Source organism: Babylonia areolata, chromosome 34, assembly GCF_041734735.1.
Source record: "Babylonia areolata isolate BAREFJ2019XMU chromosome 34, ASM4173473v1, whole genome shotgun sequence".
NCBI lineage: Eukaryota > Metazoa > Mollusca > Gastropoda > Neogastropoda > Buccinidae > Babylonia > Babylonia areolata.
Genome location: NC_134909.1, coordinates 736,178 through 758,700, shown reverse-complemented (window position 1 = coordinate 758,700; position 22,523 = coordinate 736,178). Strand labels below are relative to the sequence as shown.

Sequence of the window (22,523 nt, the reverse complement as noted above, 5' to 3'; positions counted from 1 at the left end):
ATTATGAAATTATGTCATTGCATCGTCATCATCATGATTATCATATATATATATATATATATATATATATATATATATATATATATATATATATATATATATACATACAGTGTGTGCGTGTGTGTGTGTGTGTGTGTGAGATGTGCCGGTGCGCGCCTGCGTTGAGTTTGTACACTAATGTCAGCGAGCACATTGTTTTCAATCTGTTTATATTCGTTTATCTATATATGCCTATCATCGTTATCACTATTTAGGTTTAGTTTTTCATGTCATTGGCATCATTTTCAGTGTCAGGTCAGATAGATATATCTGCTACTGGTAACCTGGATCCCAGCACTACCTGTCACAGGGTCGAATTGCTGGCGACTAAACCAGCACCCCCACCAGTCCTCTCAGGAGGATGGTGAGGAGGGTGGCTAGACACCCTGGTGGAAATAAATGACCAATCAAAGGGTGCCAGCTTTGAAGAGCTACCTGCGGCCACCTAGCTAAGGGAGTAAACCCTGACAGAAAATCCGGAGTGGGGCCCCTAAGGCGGTTGGATGGCAAACTTTGTCACTTTCCGGCAGCTCCTGCGGCCGCGTTGGCACCAAAACGTAACAGCCTTGCTATTCCTTTGGATCTGTCAGCGAGGTGGAGAGGGGGGACAAGCTGCATGGACAACAACCCGTCTTCCATATTACATTTCCCAGGCTTATATCCGTCCATCCATCCACAAACACCTTGCACCTTGCACCTAAAACCTGGAGAGGACACTCCAGCTTCGCTACTAGCACTAGCGTCGGAACGACACGTGAAGCAACAGTTACCGGTAAAAGGTTAGCACTCAGTTGGCGTAGGGCTGACGCCAGGGGTTGCTTTTGACGGTAGGAGGGACCCTCGCTTCCCACTGGACAGCTACCGCCCGCCCAAGCTGGGCAGCCCCCAGCCAGTTAGGTGCTGTCCTGCCACGACCTGCCTTCATCTATGGGTGTATGAAAATTAGGAGAATATCCGACAAGCAGGTCGTTAATTTCCACACCAGGCAAAACGAAAACTTCAAGAAACGGATCAACAATGAAACTGGCCTGTTGGAATGTCCGGCAATGATGCCTGGGCTCTCCCAAGATCTGCAAGACATCAGCGACGCCAGAAAGACGGCCGTCATAAACAGCGAGCCGAAGAGACTAAATGTGGATATTGCCACTCTGCAGGAAACACGGCTGGCTGACTCGGGAACACTAAAGGAGAGGGACTACACCTTCTTCTGGCAAGGAAAGAGCTCTGATGCCCCAAGAGAGTATGGAGTAGACTTTGCAGTTAGGAACAGCCTGCTGAACATGATCGAACCAGGCAGCGGTGGTTCAGAACGACTCCTGACTCTATTCCTCAACACCTCCGAAGGCTATGTCGCTCTCGTCAGCGCACATGCTCCAACTCTGTCCGCCTCTCCAGACGCCACAGATGAGTTCTACGAAAATCCCGCACCAACCATAAGGAACATCCCTAGGACATAACAACTTGTTCTCCTGGTCGACTTCAATGCCAGAGTGGGTGCAGACAACGATTCGTGGCCCTCCTGTCTCGGTTTCTTTGGAGTGGGGAAAATGAATGAGAATGGACAGCAACTACTTGAGTTTTGTACCTGCCATGAACTGTGCATCGCCAACTCCTTCTTCAAGACGAAGCCCCAACACAAAGTCTCCTGGAGGCACCCACACTCAAAACATTGGCACCAACTGGATCTGATCCTAGTAAGACGAGCTGCCATCAAAAACCTTCTCCACACTCGCTCTTACCACAGCGCAGACTGCGACACGGACCACTCTCTGGTATGCTGCAAGATCAGACTGCAACCAAAGAAGTTCCACTGCTCAGAGAAACAAGGGAACCCTCGCATTGACGTCAGCAAAATGTCTCAGCCAGACCTTGTAGAACAGTTCGCAGAGACCTTTGAGAGTTAATTCGATGCATTGTAGCCCAGAGACTCTGCCACAGAACGATGGAAAACGATAAAAGTCACCATGCACCGCATTGCTATGGCCACCTTTGGGAAGAAAACCGCGAAGTCCCACGACTGGTTGGAGGCACAATCATCAGAGATGACTCCCAGTATTGAGGCCAAGCGCGCTGCACTCACTGAGTACTAACGGTCACCCAGTGAGAAGAACCTGCAAATCCTCAGGGCCGCCAGGAGTAAGGTTCAGTTTAACGCCAGGCGATGTGCAAATGAGTACTGGACGGAGCTCAGTGAAGAGATACAGAATGCTGCTGGAAGAGGCAACATCCGAGGGATGTATGATGGCATCAAGAAGGCACTGGGACCAACACAGAGCAAGACTGCCCCCTCAAATCCTCCACCGGGGAAATAATCAACGATCCTAGCCAGCAGATGGAGAGATGGGCGGAACACTACTCCGACCTCTACTCCACAGAAAACATGGCTTGTATTATAGCGCTATATAAAAAAATATTAATATATATATATATATATATATATATATATATATATCTCTGTGTGTGTGTGTGTGTGTGTGTGTGTGTGTGTGTGTGTGTGAGGAGGAAATCAGATTAGACTTTTAAACTGTAATCATTTGATACTTCACAGTGTTTCTATCGCTTCATGTTTGTGAAGGTACACCACACACGTGAAGGTACACCAGACACGTGAAGGTACACCAGACAGGTGAAGGTACACCAGACACGTGAAGGTACACCAGACACGTGAAGGCGTGTCACACTACAAGTGCGGGACCCAGGCTTCAGGTTGGGTGGTGGGTAAGGTGGAGGGGCTGCAACGGGGGACAGGTGGGGAGGTGGGTGGAGTGCAGGTACAGAGAGAGGGGGTCGGTAATAAGGGGGCAGACCATTGAGCTGCCAAGTGGCTGTGTGAGTCTAGCTGGTTCAAGCTGGTTAATATTCATGATGTTCACACCGTTAGCACATTGGATGTGTGGCTGTGTCAATGCATGGAGGCGTGGCTTGGCTGCACACTATATACTGCCTGACGTGGTGAGAGCAGGGTGCAGACACTTCATGAGACGACAGTCTGTGTGCTGTGTTGTGTGAACCTGATCCTTACCTCTACCTTGCTGTCATCACAGAACTGACACCTGTGTTGTCATCACCTGTTCCCAGATACCTGTGCCGTCATCACCTGTTCCCAGAACTGATACCTGTACTGTCATCACCTGTTCCCAGAACAGATACCTGTGCCATCATCACCTGTTCCCAGAACAGACACCTGTGTTGTCATCACCTGTTCCCAGAACTGATACCTGTACTGTCATCACCTGTTCCCAGAACAGATACCTGTGCCATCATCAACTGTTCCCAGAACTGATACCTGTACTGTCATCACCTGTTCCCAGAACATATACCTGTGCCATCATCACCTGTTCCCAGAACTGATACCTGTACTGTCATCACCTGTTCCCAGAACTGATACCTGTGCCATCATCACCTGTTCCCAGAACTGATACCTGTACTGTCATCACTTGTTCCCAGAACAGATACCTGTACTGACATCACCTGTTTCCAGAACAGATACCTGTGCTGTCATCACCTGTTCCTAGAACAGATACCTGTACTGTCATCACCTGTTCCCAGAACAGATACCTGTACTGTCATCACCTGTTCCCAGATACCTGTGTTGTCATCACCTGTTCCCAGAACAGATACCTGTGTTGTCATCACCTGTTCCCAGAACAGATACCTGTACTGTCATCACCTGTTCCCAGAACAGATACCTGTGCCATCATCACCTGTTCCCAGAACTGATACCTGTACTGTCATCACCTGTTCCCAGAACAGATACCTGTATTGTCATCACCTGTTCCCAGAACTGATACCTGTACTGTCATCACCTGTTCCCAGAACAGATACCTGTGCCATCATCACCTGTTCCCAGAACTGATACCTGTACTGTCATCACCTGTTCCCAGAACTGATACCTGTACTGTCATCACCTGTTCCCAGAACAGATACCTGTGCCATCATCACCTGTTCCCAGAACTGATACCTGTGTTGTCATCACCTGTTCACAGAACCGATATCTGTGTTGTCATCACCTGTTCCCAGAACTGATTGCAGTGTGCAGTTTTGCCTCCATTTCTCCACAGAGCAGGTAACAATGTGTGGTGCTGTTTCATGTCATATTCACCACGTTATGCCAAGCCATTGTTGTCTTGCCATGGTGTGTCCTGTCATATCATGCCATGTCACTGCCTTTCCTTGACATATCATGGATCTTTTCCGTCTTCCTTTGCCTTGGCAAACTCCCATTTCCTGGCAAACTTCCCATTTCCTTGTTTTGTCTGCCTTGCCTTGCCTTGTCCTGCCTTGGTTTTGTTTTGTGCTCCCTTGCCTTGCTTTGTTCTGTGTTGGTACGTCCTACCTTACTTTGTCTTGTCTTGTCTTGTTTCACCTGTTTTTTGTTTAACTTGCCTAGTTTTGCTGGAGAGCTGTGCTCCCTCTCTCTCTGCCTCACACACACACACACACACACACACACACACACACACACATATTACACACTCACACACACACACACACACGCACACACACACACACACCTAAACAGCAGTGCCTGTATGGACAAGTATGGGAGAGAGAGAAACTTGCACAAGCTTGCATGTGTAAATAATTGTTGAATGGCAATTCTCTCTCTCTCTCTCTCTCTCTCTCTCTCTCTCTCTCTCTCTCTCTCTCTATCTATCTATCTCTCTGTCTGCCTGTCTCTCTCTCTCTCTCTCTCTCTCTCTCTCTCTCCCCTCGCCCCCTCCACATACACTTCTTTTCATGGGGTGGCCACACACTGGACACATATGAACAACTGGAAAAGAAAAGACACAGAACTGTTTACTGCAAAACGTAATGCTGTCATGTGTGGTGACTTCTATGCCCAAACAGTTATGCTGGAAGATCAGAGAGAATAACTTGTATAACACTCCATATAACTACATTTGTGACTCTTCACTTGGGGGCAAGCTGCTGTGATGTGAGCTGTACAAATGGCCCCAACAGCTGGTAAAAAAAAAGAAAAAAAAGGAAAACACACAGCCTAGTCAGATGATCAGTATTCCCAATGAAGGGAAGCTCTCACTCCCACAGAATTGATGTTGGTTCAAATCAAGCTTCAATGCTCTCTGCATTGGACAGGGGCAATGTCCCTTGGGCGATTCCCTCTCGACAGGGAACCCCCGTCCTACCCCAGGACATGGGACAAGTTCCCCTCTTCACCCATGGCTGGTCTTTTGAACTAGGAGTGACCAAGCTGTTCGATGAGATGAATTTCTCAGCAGTTTCAATGGGCACTAACAAAAAGTAAGTTAAAAAATCCAGCAAACACTGGCATAAACGAAAGCGGGGCTGAGGAGTTCACATTTTAACTCCACGTTCTCCACACATGAAAAATCAACAAACAAAATTCGGAGACACACAGACAACTTCAAAACGCCTTGCCTATGGCTGCCTTCATACTGGGCAGTAGAAACCACTTCTCAACTGATCCATAGTTATTGATAAACCCAAACGTTGCTTGGATTAACTTTGACATTTACAGCTCTTAGTTAGATTATCCAACATTATGGGAAAGCCACGGCAAACTGAACTTCATATAATGACAAGGATAATCATAATACTAATACTAATAATCATAATGGATCATAGAGCGTATTTTTGTTCTCCAGAAATACTGCTCTGAGCGCTTTACATTTCCTTGCCCCCCCCCCCTCCTCACCCCTTTCCCCTCCACAACCTCCCCCCCCCCCCACACACACACCCTCCCCTACCCCCCCTGCCCCCCGTCCCCTACCCCCCCCTGCCCCCCCCCTACACACACACACAAAGAGAAATGCGTGTCAGAATACATTCACGCAATTGAACATTAGAAACCACCCAACCACCCATAACGCCCTCAAGAAAACACATTCCTGTAACACACTCACACATGCAACCACCCAGCCGCAAGCACCCCACCACTCACAGAGATTGCAAACGGCCTCCCCACAGTAAAATGCATTTAGAACCAGGTCATACCAAGACCAGTGCTGGAAAATGTACTGTTGTTGGTAAAGATGTGTTTTCAGAGCAGGCTTAGAGGAACTTGGCAAGGCTGAATGTCACAAATTTTTCTGGTAGTTCGTTCCACAAAGAGGGGGCCTGGAAAGAGAAAGAGTGCTGACCCTGTTGCTTCTATACGACAGGGATTTTCTACAGAAGCAGAACGAAGGTGACGAGTTGGAATGTACACTTCGGGAGGTAGCGAGGGCCAGAGCATGAGAGGACAGAAAACGTCAGAGCAGAAAGCTTGAATTCTTTTTTTTTTTTTTTTTTTTTTGTTAAAGAGATTGCAAGCAAAGAGAATGGAAAAGAGGAGTAACACGTTCAAATTTTGAGGACTTGAAAATCAGTCGAGTAGCATTGTTCTGAACTCTTTGGAGTTTGTCAAGTGATGCTTTGGAATACCAGCAAGAACAGAGTTCCAGTAATCAATCCTTGACAAAAGAAAAGCAAAGACTAATGTTTTGGTTGCTTCCATAGACAGGTAATGGTGAAGATAAAACTGATTTGCAAATGCTAAAAATGTGTTGCCGAAAGGACTGTTGTCAGGAGTGATACCAAGGCAACTCACTGATTGGGAGACAGGGATAGCAGTGTTGACTGACACCAAGGCTCTACACTGATTGGGAGACAGAGATAGCAGGGTTGACTGACACCAAGGCTCTACACTGATTGGGAGACAGGGATAGCAGTGTTGACTGACACCAAGGCTCTACACTGGGAGACAGAGATAGCAGTGTTGACTGACACCAAGGCTCTGCACTGATTGGGAGACAGAGAAAGCAGTGTTGACTGACACCAAGGCAACTCACTGATTGGGAGACAGAGATAGCAGTGTTGACTGACACCAAGGCAACTCACTGACTGGGAGACAGAGATAGCAGTGTTGACTGACACCAAGGCTCTGCACTGATTGGGAGACAGAGAAAGCAGTGTTGACTGACACCAAGGCAACTCACTGATTGGGAGACAGAGATAGCAGTGTTGACTGACACCAAGGCAACTCACTGGTTGGGAGACAGGGATAGCAGTGTTGACTGACACCAAGGCTCTACACTGGGAGACAGAGATAGCAGTGTTGACTGACACCAAGGCTCTACACTGATTGGGAGACAGGGATAGCAGTGTTGATTGACACCAAGGCTCTACACTGATTGGGAGACAGAGATAGCAGTGTTGACTGACACCAAGGCAACTCACTGATTGGGAGACAGGGATAGCAGTGTTGACTGACACCAAGGCTCTACACTGGGAGACAGAGATAGCAGTGTTGACTGACACCAAGGCTCTACACTAATTGGGAGACAGAGATAGCAGTGTTGACTGACACCAAGGCTCTACACTAATTGGGAGACAGAGATAGCAGTGTTGACTGACACCAAGGCAACTCACTGATTGGGAGACAGAGATAGCAGTGTTGACTGACACCAAGGCAACTCACTGATTGGGAGACAGAGATAGCAGTGTTGACTGACACCAAGGCAACTCACTGGTTGGGAGACAGGGATAGCAGTGTTGACTGACACCAAGGCTCTACACTGGGAGACAGAGATAGCAGTGTTGACTGACACCAAGGCTCTACACTGATTGGGAGACAGGGATAGCAGTGTTGATTGACACCAAGGCTCTACACTGATTGGGAGACAGAGATAGCAGTGTTGACTGACACCAAGGCAACTCACTGATTGGGAGACAGGGATAGCAGTGTTGACTGACACCAAGGCTCTACACTGGGAGACAGAGATAGCAGTGTTGACTGACACCAAGGCTCTACACTAATTGGGAGACAGAGATAGCAGTGTTGACTGACACCAAGGCTCTACACTAATTGGGAGACAGAGATAGCAGTGTTGACTGACACCAAGGCAACTCACTGATTGGGAGACAGAGATAGCAGTGTTGACTGACACCAAGGCAACTCACTGATTGGGAGACAGCGATAGCAGTGTTGACTGACACCAAGGCTCTACACTGATTGGGAGACAGAGATAGCAGTGTTGACTGACACCAAGGCAACTCACTGATTGGGAGACAGAGATAGCAGTGTTGACTGACACCAAGGCAACTCACTGATTGGGAGACAGGGATAGCAGTGTTGACTGACACCAAGGCTCTACACTGATTGGGAGACAGAGATAGCAGTGTTGACTGACACCAAGGCAACTCATTGATTGGGAGACAGGAATAGCTGTGTTGACTGACACCAAGGCTCTACACTGATTGGGAGACAGAGATAGCAGTGTTGACTGACACCAAGGCTCTGCACTGATTGGGAGACAGGAATAGCTGTGTTGACTGACACCAAGGCTCCATACTGATTGGGAGACAGAGATAGCAGTGTTGACTGAAACCAAGGCTCTACACTGATTGGGAGACAGAGATAGCAGTGTTGACTGACACCAAGTCTCTACACTGATTGTGAGACAGGGATAGCTGTGTTGACTGACACCAAGGCAACTCACTGATTGGGAGACAGAGATAGCAGTGTTGACTGACACCAAGGCAACTCACTGATTGGGAGACAGGGATAGCAGTGTTGACTGACACCAAGGCTCTGCACTGATTTGGAGACAGATACAGCAGTGTTGACTGACACCAAGGCTCTACACTGATTGGGAGACAGAGATAGCAGTGTTGACTGACACCAAGGCAACTCATTGATTGGGAGACAGGAATAGCTGTGTTGACTGACACCAAGGCTCTACACTGATTGGGAGACAGAGATAGCAGTGTTGACTGACACCAAGGCTCTGCACTGATTGGGAGACAGGAATAGCTGTGTTGACTGACACCAAGGCTCCATACTGATTGGGAGACAGAGATAGCAGTGTTGACTGACACCAAGGCAACTCACTGGTTGGGAGACAGGGATAGCAGTGTTGACTGACACCAAGGCTCTACACTGGGAGACAGAGATAGCAGTGTTGACTGACACCAAGGCTCTACACTGATTGGGAGACAGGGATAGCAGTGTTGATTGACACCAAGGCTCTACACTGATTGGGAGACAGAGATAGCAGTGTTGACTGACACCAAGGCAACTCACTGATTGGGAGACAGGGATAGCAGTGTTGACTGACACCAAGGCTCTACACTGGGAGACAGAGATAGCAGTGTTGACTGACACCAAGGCTCTACACTAATTGGGAGACAGAGATAGCAGTGTTGACTGACACCAAGGCTCTACACTAATTGGGAGACAGAGATAGCAGTGTTGACTGACACCAAGGCAACTCACTGATTGGGAGACAGAGATAGCAGTGTTGACTGACACCAAGGCAACTCACTGATTGGGAGACAGAGATAGCAGTGTTGACTGACACCAAGGCAACTCACTGGTTGGGAGACAGGGATAGCAGTGTTGACTGACACCAAGGCTCTACACTGGGAGACAGAGATAGCAGTGTTGACTGACACCAAGGCTCTACACTGATTGGGAGACAGGGATAGCAGTGTTGATTGACACCAAGGCTCTACACTGATTGGGAGACAGAGATAGCAGTGTTGACTGACACCAAGGCAACTCACTGATTGGGAGACAGGGATAGCAGTGTTGACTGACACCAAGGCTCTACACTGGGAGACAGAGATAGCAGTGTTGACTGACACCAAGGCTCTACACTAATTGGGAGACAGAGATAGCAGTGTTGACTGACACCAAGGCTCTACACTAATTGGGAGACAGAGATAGCAGTGTTGACTGACACCAAGGCAACTCACTGATTGGGAGACAGAGATAGCAGTGTTGACTGACACCAAGGCAACTCACTGATTGGGAGACAGCGATAGCAGTGTTGACTGACACCAAGGCTCTACACTGATTGGGAGACAGAGATAGCAGTGTTGACTGACACCAAGGCAACTCACTGATTGGGAGACAGAGATAGCAGTGTTGACTGACACCAAGGCAACTCACTGATTGGGAGACAGGGATAGCAGTGTTGACTGACACCAAGGCTCTACACTGATTGGGAGACAGAGATAGCAGTGTTGACTGACACCAAGGCAACTCATTGATTGGGAGACAGGAATAGCTGTGTTGACTGACACCAAGGCTCTACACTGATTGGGAGACAGAGATAGCAGTGTTGACTGACACCAAGGCTCTGCACTGATTGGGAGACAGGAATAGCTGTGTTGACTGACACCAAGGCTCCATACTGATTGGGAGACAGAGATAGCAGTGTTGACTGAAACCAAGGCTCTACACTGATTGGGAGACAGAGATAGCAGTGTTGACTGACACCAAGTCTCTACACTGATTGTGAGACAGGGATAGCTGTGTTGACTGACACCAAGGCAACTCACTGATTGGGAGACAGAGATAGCAGTGTTGACTGACACCAAGGCAACTCACTGATTGGGAGACAGGGATAGCAGTGTTGACTGACACCAAGGCTCTGCACTGATTTGGAGACAGATACAGCAGTGTTGACTGACACCAAGGCTCTACACTGATTGGGAGACAGAGATAGCAGTGTTGACTGACACCAAGGCAACTCATTGATTGGGAGACAGGAATAGCTGTGTTGACTGACACCAAGGCTCTACACTGATTGGGAGACAGAGATAGCAGTGTTGACTGACACCAAGGCTCTGCACTGATTGGGAGACAGGAATAGCTGTGTTGACTGACACCAAGGCTCCATACTGATTGGGAGACAGAGATAGCAGTGTTGACTGAAACCAAGGCTCTACACTGATTGGGAGACAGAGATAGCAGTGTTGACTGACACCAAGTCTCTACACTGATTGTGAGACAGGGATAGCTGTGTTGACTGACACCAAGGCAACTCACTGATTGGGAGACAGAGATAGCAGTGTTGACTGACACCAAGGCAACTCACTGATTGGGAGACAGGGATAGCAGTGTTGACTGACACCAAGGCTCTGCACTGATTTGGAGACAGATATAGCAGTGTTGACTGACACCAAGGCTCTGCACTGATTTGGAGACAGAGATAGCAGTGTTGACTGACACCAAGGCTTCATACTGACTGGGAGATAGAGATAGCAGTGTTGACTGACACCAAGGCTCTATACTGATTGGGAGATAGAGATAGCAGTGTTGACTGACACCAAGGCAAATCACTGATTGGGAGACAGGGATAGCAGTGTCGACTGACACCAAGGCAACTCACTGATTGGGAGACAGAGATAGCAGTGTTGACTGACACCAAGACTCCACACTGATTGGGAGACAGGAATAGCTGTGTTGACTGACACCAAGGCAACTCACTGATTGGGAGACAGGAATAGCAGTGTTGACTGACACCAAGGCTCTACACTGATTGGGAGACAGGAATAGCTGTGTTGACTGACACCAAGGCTCTACACTGATTGGGAGACAGAGATAGCAGTGTTGACTGACACCAAGGCAACTCATTGATTGGGAGACAGGAATAGCTGTGTTGACTGACACCAAGGCTCTACACTGATTGGGAGACAGAGATAGCAGTGTTGACTGACACCAAGGCTCTGCACTGATTGGGAGACAGGAATAGCTGTGTTGACTGACACCAAGGCTCCATACTGATTGGGAGACAGAGATAGCAGTGTTGACTGACACCAAGGCAACTCACTGGTTGGGAGACAGGGATAGCAGTGTTGACTGACACCAAGGCTCTACACTGGGAGACAGAGATAGCAGTGTTGACTGACACCAAGGCTCTACACTGATTGGGAGACAGGGATAGCAGTGTTGATTGACACCAAGGCTCTACACTGATTGGGAGACAGAGATAGCAGTGTTGACTGACACCAAGGCAACTCACTGATTGGGAGACAGGGATAGCAGTGTTGACTGACACCAAGGCTCTACACTGGGAGACAGAGATAGCAGTGTTGACTGACACCAAGGCTCTACACTAATTGGGAGACAGAGATAGCAGTGTTGACTGACACCAAGGCTCTACACTAATTGGGAGACAGAGATAGCAGTGTTGACTGACACCAAGGCAACTCACTGATTGGGAGACAGAGATAGCAGTGTTGACTGACACCAAGGCAACTCACTGATTGGGAGACAGAGATAGCAGTGTTGACTGACACCAAGGCAACTCACTGGTTGGGAGACAGGGATAGCAGTGTTGACTGACACCAAGGCTCTACACTGGGAGACAGAGATAGCAGTGTTGACTGACACCAAGGCTCTACACTGATTGGGAGACAGGGATAGCAGTGTTGATTGACACCAAGGCTCTACACTGATTGGGAGACAGAGATAGCAGTGTTGACTGACACCAAGGCAACTCACTGATTGGGAGACAGGGATAGCAGTGTTGACTGACACCAAGGCTCTACACTGGGAGACAGAGATAGCAGTGTTGACTGACACCAAGGCTCTACACTAATTGGGAGACAGAGATAGCAGTGTTGACTGACACCAAGGCTCTACACTAATTGGGAGACAGAGATAGCAGTGTTGACTGACACCAAGGCAACTCACTGATTGGGAGACAGAGATAGCAGTGTTGACTGACACCAAGGCAACTCACTGATTGGGAGACAGCGATAGCAGTGTTGACTGACACCAAGGCTCTACACTGATTGGGAGACAGAGATAGCAGTGTTGACTGACACCAAGGCAACTCACTGATTGGGAGACAGAGATAGCAGTGTTGACTGACACCAAGGCAACTCACTGATTGGGAGACAGGGATAGCAGTGTTGACTGACACCAAGGCTCTACACTGATTGGGAGACAGAGATAGCAGTGTTGACTGACACCAAGGCAACTCATTGATTGGGAGACAGGAATAGCTGTGTTGACTGACACCAAGGCTCTACACTGATTGGGAGACAGAGATAGCAGTGTTGACTGACACCAAGGCTCTGCACTGATTGGGAGACAGGAATAGCTGTGTTGACTGACACCAAGGCTCCATACTGATTGGGAGACAGAGATAGCAGTGTTGACTGAAACCAAGGCTCTACACTGATTGGGAGACAGAGATAGCAGTGTTGACTGACACCAAGTCTCTACACTGATTGTGAGACAGGGATAGCTGTGTTGACTGACACCAAGGCAACTCACTGATTGGGAGACAGAGATAGCAGTGTTGACTGACACCAAGGCAACTCACTGATTGGGAGACAGGGATAGCAGTGTTGACTGACACCAAGGCTCTGCACTGATTTGGAGACAGATACAGCAGTGTTGACTGACACCAAGGCTCTACACTGATTGGGAGACAGAGATAGCAGTGTTGACTGACACCAAGGCAACTCATTGATTGGGAGACAGGAATAGCTGTGTTGACTGACACCAAGGCTCTACACTGATTGGGAGACAGAGATAGCAGTGTTGACTGACACCAAGGCTCTGCACTGATTGGGAGACAGGAATAGCTGTGTTGACTGACACCAAGGCTCCATACTGATTGGGAGACAGAGATAGCAGTGTTGACTGAAACCAAGGCTCTACACTGATTGGGAGACAGAGATAGCAGTGTTGACTGACACCAAGTCTCTACACTGATTGTGAGACAGGGATAGCTGTGTTGACTGACACCAAGGCAACTCACTGATTGGGAGACAGAGATAGCAGTGTTGACTGACACCAAGGCAACTCACTGATTGGGAGACAGGGATAGCAGTGTTGACTGACACCAAGGCTCTGCACTGATTTGGAGACAGATATAGCAGTGTTGACTGACACCAAGGCTCTGCACTGATTTGGAGACAGAGATAGCAGTGTTGACTGACACCAAGGCTTCATACTGACTGGGAGATAGAGATAGCAGTGTTGACTGACACCAAGGCTCTATACTGATTGGGAGATAGAGATAGCAGTGTTGACTGACACCAAGGCAAATCACTGATTGGGAGACAGGGATAGCAGTGTTGACTGACACCAAGGCAACTCACTGATTGGGAGACAGGGATAGCAGTGTTGACTGACACCAAGGATCTACATTGATTGGGAGACAGACATAGCAGTGTTGATTGACACCAAGGCAACTCACTGATTGGGAGACAGACATAGCAGTGTTGATTGACACCAAGGCAACTCACTGGTTGGGAGACAGGGATAGCAGTGTTGACTGACACCAAGGCTCTACACTGGGAGACAGAGATAGCAGTGTTGACTGACACCAAGGCTCTACACTGATTGGGAGACAGGGATAGCAGTGTTGATTGACACCAAGGCTCTACACTGATTGGGAGACAGAGATAGCAGTGTTGACTGACACCAAGGCAACTCACTGATTGGGAGACAGGGATAGCAGTGTTGACTGACACCAAGGCTCTACACTGGGAGACAGAGATAGCAGTGTTGACTGACACCAAGGCTCTACACTAATTGGGAGACAGAGATAGCAGTGTTGACTGACACCAAGGCTCTACACTGATTGGGAGACAGGGATAGCAGTGTTGACTGACACCAAGGCAACTCACTGATTGGGAGACAGAGATAGCAGTGTTGACTGACACCAAGGCAACTCATTGATTGGGAGACAGGGATAGCAGTGTTGACTGACACCAAGGCTCTACACTGGGAGACAGAGATAGCAGTGTAGACTGACACCAAGGCTCTACACTAATTGGGAGACAGAGATAGCAGTGTTGACTGACACCAAGGCTCTGCACTGATTGGGAGACAGAGATAGCAGTGTTGACTGACACCAAGGCAACTCACTGATTGGGAGACAGAGATAGCAGTGTTGACTGACACCAAAGCTCCACACTGATTGGGAGACAGAGATAGCAGTGTTGACTGACACCAAGGCAACTCACTGATTGGGAGACAGAGATAGCAGTGTTGACTGACACCAAGGCAACTCACTGATTGGGAGACAGAGATAGCAGTGTTGACTGACACCAAAACTCCACACTGATTGGGAGACAGAGATAGCAGTGTTGACTGACACCAAGGCAACTCACTGATTGGGAGACAGGGATAGCAGTGTCGACTGACACCAAGGCAACTCACTGATTGGGAGACAGAGATAGCAGTGTTGACTGACACCAAGACTCCACACTGATTGGGAGACAGGAATAGCTGTGTTGACTGACACCAAGGCAACTCACTGATTGGGAGACAGGGATAGCAGTGTTGACTGACACCAAGGCTCTACACTGATTGGGAGACAGGAATAGCTGTGTTGACTGACACCAAGGCAACTCACTGATTGGGAGACAGGAATATCTGTGTTATTCACCAAACGAGAATAAAGGAGAGACGGGTGGTTAACAAATTCTCAGGACAGGCAACATATTGGTGAGAGTAAAGAAACGAAACAGGCTTTTATAAACCTTCACACAGAACATATATGGTAACGTCATTGTTCAAAAATCAACAGCGCCACCCCCCACCCCCTCCCTTTCCCCCGTCCCCACTTTGGTCACACGTAGTGTGGCATTCTGTAATGACAGTCGGTGTGATCTCGTTTGCTGACAGTTCACATATTCATGCCACGTTGCAATGAGGAAGGTGGCAGAATGGTTAAGACGCTCGTCCACAAAAACAGTGTCCGTGGGGGTCAGGGTCTGAATCCCGCTCTCTCCCTTTCTCCCAAGTGTGACTGGAACATCACACTGAGCGTCTGGTCATTATGATGAGACGATAATTCGGTCTGGTCATCATGATGAGACGATAATTCGGTCTGGTCTTCATGATGAGACGATAATTCGGTCTGGTCTTCATGATGAGACGATAATTCGGTCTGGTCATCATGATGAGACGATAATTCGGTCTCGTCTTCATGATGAGACGATAATTCGGTCTGGTCATCATGATGAGACGATAATTCGGTCTGGTCATTATGATGAGACGATAATTCGGTCTGGTCATTATGATGAGACGATAATTCGGTCTGGTCTTCATGATGAGACGATAATTCGGTCTGGTCATTATGATGAGACGATAATTCGGTCTGGTCATTATGATGAGACGATAATTCGGTCTGGTCATCATGATGAGACGATAATTCGGTCTGGTCATTATGATGAGACGATAATTCGGTCTGGTCTTCATGATGAGACGATAATTCGGTCTGGTCATCATGATGAGACGATAATTCGGTCTGGTCATTATGATGAGACGATAATTCGGTCTGGTCATTATGATGAGACGATAATTCGGTCTGGTCTTCATGATGAGACGATAATTCAGTCTGGTCATTATGATGAGACGATAATTCGGTCTGGTCATTATGATGAGACGATAATTCGGTCTGGTCATCATGATGAGACGATATTTCGGTCTGGTCATTATGATGAGACGATAATTCGGTCTAGTCGTTCTGGCGAGATGATAAACCGAGGTCCCATGTGCAACACGCACTTGGCGAAATGAAAAACAATCCATGGCAAAGAGAGTGTTGTCCTCTGGCAAAATTCTGTAGAAGAAATCTTCTCGGATAGGTACACAAATATATATATATATATATATATATATATATATATATATATATATATATATATATATATATATATATGCATGCACTCAAGGCCTGGTTAAGTGCGTTGGGTTATGCTGCTGGTCAGGCATCTGCCTAGCAGATGTGGTGTAGCGTATATGAACTTATCCGAACACAGTGACACCACCTTGAGATATAAAACTGAAACTGTGCACTGAAATGTCGTCATTTGTGTGTACAGCTGTTGGTGAGATATAAAACTGAAACTGTGCAATGAAATGTCGTCATTTGTGTGTACAGTTGTTGGTGGGACTGGGTTGGTCAATTCTTTCACGTGGTCTACGTATACACGATGGGGGTCGGGAAGTTCATGATACCTAAAAGATTATCACTGATGGATTTGGTTTCAGCATCTCACAAACAGGCAAACTCAAATATAAAAGTAATGGTGGCAAGGCTGGTAAAGACTGATGGAGGTGTGTGTCATGGATCACTGTGGCAAGGCTGGTATAGGCTGATAGAGGTGTGTGTCATGGATCACTGTGGCAAGGCTGGTATAGGCTGATAGAGGTGTGTGTCATGGATCACTGTGACAAGGCTGGTATAGGCTGATAGAGGTGTGTGTCATGGATCACTGTGACAAGGCTGGTATAGGCTGATAGAGGTGTGTGTCATGGATCACTGTGGCAAGGCTGATAGAGGTGTGTGTCATGGATCACTGTGGCAAGGCTGATAGAGGTGTGTGTCATGGATCACTGTGGCAAGGCTGATAGAGGTGTGTGTCATGGATCACTGTGACAAGGCTGGTATAGGCTGATAGAGGTGTGTGTCATGGATCACTGTGGCAAGGCTGATAGAGGTGTGTGTCATGGATCACTGTGACAAGGCTGATAGAGGTGTGTGTCATGGATCACTGTGGCAAGGCTGGTATAGGCTGATAGAGGTGTGTGTCATGGATCACTGTGACAAGGCTGGTATAGGCTGATAGAGGTGTGTGTCATGGATCACTGTGACAAGGCTGGTATAGGCTGATAGAGGTGTGTGTCATGGATCACTGTGGCAAGGCTGGTATAGGCTGATAGAGGTGTGTGTCATGGATCACTGTGGCAAGGCTGGTATAGGCTGATAGAGGTGTGTGTCATGGATCACTGTGACAAGGCTGATAGAGGTGTGTGTCATGGATCACTGTGGCAAGGCTGATAGAGGTGTGTGTCATGGATCACTGTGGCAAGGCTGGTACAGGCTGATAGAGGTGTGTGTCATGGATCACTGTGGCAAGGCTGGTATAGGCTGATAGAGGTGTGTGTCACGGATCACTGTGACAAGGCTGGTATAGGCTGATAGAGGTGTGTGTCACGGATCACTGTGGCAAGGCTGATAGAGGTGTGTGTCATGGATCACTGTGGCAAGGCTGATAGAGGTGTGTGTCATGGATCACTGTGGCAAGGCTGGTACAGGCTGATAGAGGTGTGTGTCATGGATCACTGTGGCAAGGCTGGTATAGGCTGATAGAGGTGTGTGTCATGGATCACTGTGGCAAGGCTGGTATAGGCTGATAGAGGTGTGTGTCATGGATCACTGTGGCAAGGCTGATAGAGGTGTGTGTCATGGATCACTGTGGCAAGGCTGGTACAGGCTGATAGAGGTGTGTGTCATGGATCACTGTGGCAAGGCTGATATAGGCTGATAGAGGTGTGTGTCATGGATCACTGTGACAAGGCTGATAGAGGTGTGTGTCATGGATCACCGTGGCAAGGCTGGTACAGGCTGATAGAGGTGTGTGTAAGTGGCCACCCGTCCCAGTGGACGGCAGGCATCATTACTGTGCTCTGTGGCTTAGAGCTGTCACTTCAAGCGTTCCTTGGTGATGGCATTCATTTCATCACAGGTCAGCATGTTGTTGGTCTGCTTCTTCTGAGCTACTTCCTTTGGAACACCCCACCCCTCTCTCTCTCTCTCTCTCTCTGTCTCTGTCTCTGTGTCTCTACATGTCACCCACTTTCTCTCTTTGTCCACCCCCTCTCTTTATCTTACTCTTTCTTTCTCTCCCTCTCTTTCTTTCCCTCTCTTACTTTCCCTCTCTTTCTTTCTATGAGAAACTCACTGAAGTGTCAGCTTTTGCACAGAAGAACCAAGGTTAGCAATGACTGTGGTGAAGGTGTTTAGCTTCTTGGTACAGGAGAACTCCAATTTCCGGAACGAATAAATGCGTTCCAGCTCCCGCAATCTTTGTGACACATGTGGCACAGTCATCCGTGACACCATGGGTTCAGCCATCTTGTGGGGGACAGTGACAGATGAAGTCCATGGCTGGGTGTCTGACTGCATGCCTTGTGTGTGTCAAAGGGGTGCTGAAGTAGATGGCAGGGAACATCGGATGTTTCCTGTCGCTGTGTCAGTGTTGGTGACCACACTGAATGGCGGTGAGAAATTGTTTGGCGGAGATTGCAAGGACACAGGCCCACAATCATAGGCCTAAGGCAATATCATCTGCATCACCATTACTCTCATAATCGTCGTCCTCGTCGTTGTCAGTATCGGAGGTCGTCATTCCTTCAGCATTAGAATAAAAGTCCAGTCAGACATGACTTACTTTCCTGCACCACCTCCACCACTACCACCACCTCCACCACTACCACCACACCACCACCACCAATACCACCACCTCCACCACTACCACCACCCCACCACCACCAATACCACCACCTCCACCATTACCACCACCCCACCACCACCACCACCACCACCACCACCACCACCAATACCACTACCACCACCACCACACCACCACCACTACCACCACCACCACCACTACCACCACCACCACTACCACCACCTCCACCACTACCACCACCACCACCACCACCACCACCACTACCACCACCACCACACCACCACCACCAATGCCACCACCAATACCACCACCACCAATACCACCACCACCACTACCACTACCACCACCACCACCCCACCACCACCACTACCACCACCACCAATACCACCACCACCACTACCACCACCACCACCACCACCACCAATACCACCACCACCACTACCACCACCACCACCCCACCACCACCAATACCACCACCACCACCACCACCACCACCACCCCACCACCACCACCCCACCACCACCAATACCACCACCACCAATACCACCACCACCACCACCACCAATACCACCACCACCACCAATACCACCACCACCACCACCACCACCAATACCACCACCACCACTACCACCACCACCACCACCACCACCACCACCAATGCCACCACCACCACCACCACCACCACCACCACTACCACTACCACCACCACCCTCAGAACACATCACTACCATCGTTGAAACAAACAGCATCGTTGGCAGTACGATGAAAGCGTTGGTGATCACCATTATCTTCCTGTTTCACCATGTACATCCATATAGTCAGACCTGACTCAAACCCACCCACATGTGGTAATCATTTGTTCAACTTTGTAAACAATATGTAAACCAAATAACATCAAATATACATTTGATAATCCTCATTTTACAACGGGCATGTTTCATTGCACACAATAATACATTTTATTCTAGTTCTACTAACAATGTATTTACAAACAAAGGCAAAACTCAGATTTCAAGGAGAGATATATACCTATGTATCCATACATATAAACTGTTGTGTCTGTGTGTAGATGGATTGAATCATACCAAAACAAAACAAAACAAGAAACCCTTGAGATCCCTTTTTCAGATATTGCAGTTTTCATGGCCAGACATATATGAAAGTAATCATGGAACTATTGATTACTATTCTGTTGGATGAATTATTGTATATTGTAATCTGTTTAGCTTGGTGAAAATGTGGACTTTGATTACTGGCAAGGCAGTCTAACACAGATTAAACTAAGAATGGAAAATATACTGTAAGTGCCCTCACATTTAACTATTTGATTTAGCAACACACTGTACAATACAAAGTTATCTCTCTCTTAATCCTTCATGCAATTATTTATTTCTTGTTGTTTTTCATGCATGGGTAACTACATAACTCACACAGACACGAACATTGTCCTATTTCCACAGCATACCTCTATCAGTCTTCCAGTGGATTTCACACTGTTTCTTTGACATAACTGCTCATTCTGTCAGGAGCCTTTCTCACTCTCTCTGACTTTCTGACTGGTGTCAAACCAGTTTGTCTTGCCTCTGAGGTCAGCATTGACTTTCTGACTGGTGTCAAACCAGTTTGTCTTGCCTCTGAGGTCAGCATTGACTTTCTGTTTGAGTGTCGGAGGTAATGTTTGGTATACCTGGTGTTTGTGTGTGATGTCTGAGGGTATGTTTGGTATACCTGGTGTTTGTGTGTGATGTCTGAAGGCATGTTTGATATACCTGGTGTTTGTGTGTGATGTCTGAAGGCATGTTTGGTATACCTGGTGTTTGTGTGTGATGTTTGAGGGCATGTTTGGTATACCTGGTGTTCACACACCACACACACACACACACACACACACCACATACACACAAAGACACACACACTGCACAGCAGAGGACATATGATCCCATCCCCGCCAGAATAGCTGTGCTTGCATGGACACGTACCAGAGTAAGAGAGGGAGAGAGAGAGGGGGGTGGGTGGAGTGGGGAAGAGAGAGAGAGAAAGAGAGATCTCATCTTTGTTCCATTACCGACGAGTTTTATCTCCGAGGGGGTCCGCTCTGCTAGTTTTCCTTCAGTCTGTTGAAATCAACACCACAATGTGCCAGGAGCAATGTGACCGTTGCTGTGTATGGGGTCATCCGTCACTACAACAAACAGTTCATTTTTCTGCTGTGGAGAAGTAAACCACTGCAATGTTTTCAAAGGAACAGCCGGGACGAGGGGCGGGGGGGAGAGGGGGGGGGTGATCCAAGTATCACACACACACACACACACACACACACACACACACATACACACACACACGCACACATACACACACACACACACACACACTCACGCACATACACGTACGAGTATTCAGGTACACACAAACACACACACATATAAATAGACAATCAAAAGCACGTAAACACACTCACACACACACACACACATTCCAACACACACACACACACACACACACACACACACAAACACACGCACACATTCTGATACACACACACACACACACACACACACACACACACACACGCAAACAAACAAACAAACAAAGAAACACACACACACACACACACTCACGCACATACACGTACGAGTATGCAGGTACACACAAACACACACACATACAAACAATCAAAAGCACGTAAACACACACACACACACACACACACACACACACACACACACACACACATATATATACATATATATATATATATATATATATATATATATATATATATAAACAAACAAAAGCACATAGACACAGACACAGACACACACAAACACACACACTCTCTCTCTCTCTCTCTCTCACACACACACACACACAAGCGCGCGCGCACGCGCGCGCACACATGCACACATGCGCACACACACACACTGCACACGAAAAGACATAATCCCATTCCCGCCAGAATAACTGCTTTCGTGGACACGTACAAGAGAGAGAGAGAGAGAGAGAGAGAGAGAGAGAGAGAGAGACAGTGAGAGAGAGAGACAGGGAGAGAGAGAGAGAGAGAGACAGGGAGAGAGAGAGAGAGAGAGAGACAGGGAGAAAGACAGAGAGAGAGAGAGGGAGAGAGAGAGCTCACCATTGTTTGATTATTGACAAGTTTTCATCTCCAAGTGGGCCCGCTCTGCTAGCTTTCAATCAGCCTGTACAAAACAGCACCACACACACACACACACACACACACACACACACACACCCATTATACAACAGATGACACAAGATACCCCATTCGTGGTTAAAATGCAGTGCCTGTATGGGCATGTACAATGTTGAAATATTGAGAGAGAGAGAGAGAGAGAGAGAGAGAGAGAGAGGCTTTGACAGTTTAATGTCATTACGACATGGGTTAATACGTCAACATACTTTCATTGCAGAACAAAACATTGAAATAAACAAATCGGAATGTTGAAAGCAAATAATGAAACACAAAGTTCTCTCTTGGAAGAAAA

At 47.7% G+C, this 22,523-nt stretch overlaps 2 protein-coding genes and 1 long non-coding RNA gene across 4 annotated transcripts in view; 2 read left to right on the top strand and 1 right to left on the bottom strand.

Moving 5' to 3' along the window:
• Positions 1 to 22,523, top strand: part of LOC143277353 (uncharacterized) — a 610,653-nt gene that overhangs the window by 78,673 nt on the left and 509,457 nt on the right. The gene's annotated exons all lie outside the window — the stretch shown is intronic.
• The window catches only part of LOC143277316 (uncharacterized), a 273,528-nt gene that overhangs the window by 45,575 nt on the left and 205,430 nt on the right, over positions 1 to 22,523 (top strand). The gene's annotated exons all lie outside the window — the stretch shown is intronic.
• The window catches only part of LOC143277337 (uncharacterized), a 5,613-nt gene continuing 5,291 nt past the window's right edge, over positions 22,202 to 22,523 (bottom strand). Inside the window, exon 4 of the mRNA XM_076582123.1 lies at positions 22,202 to 22,217. Within this exon, the coding sequence (XP_076438238.1) occupies positions 22,202 to 22,217 (16 nt within the window). The remainder of the gene's footprint in view (positions 22,218 to 22,523) is intronic.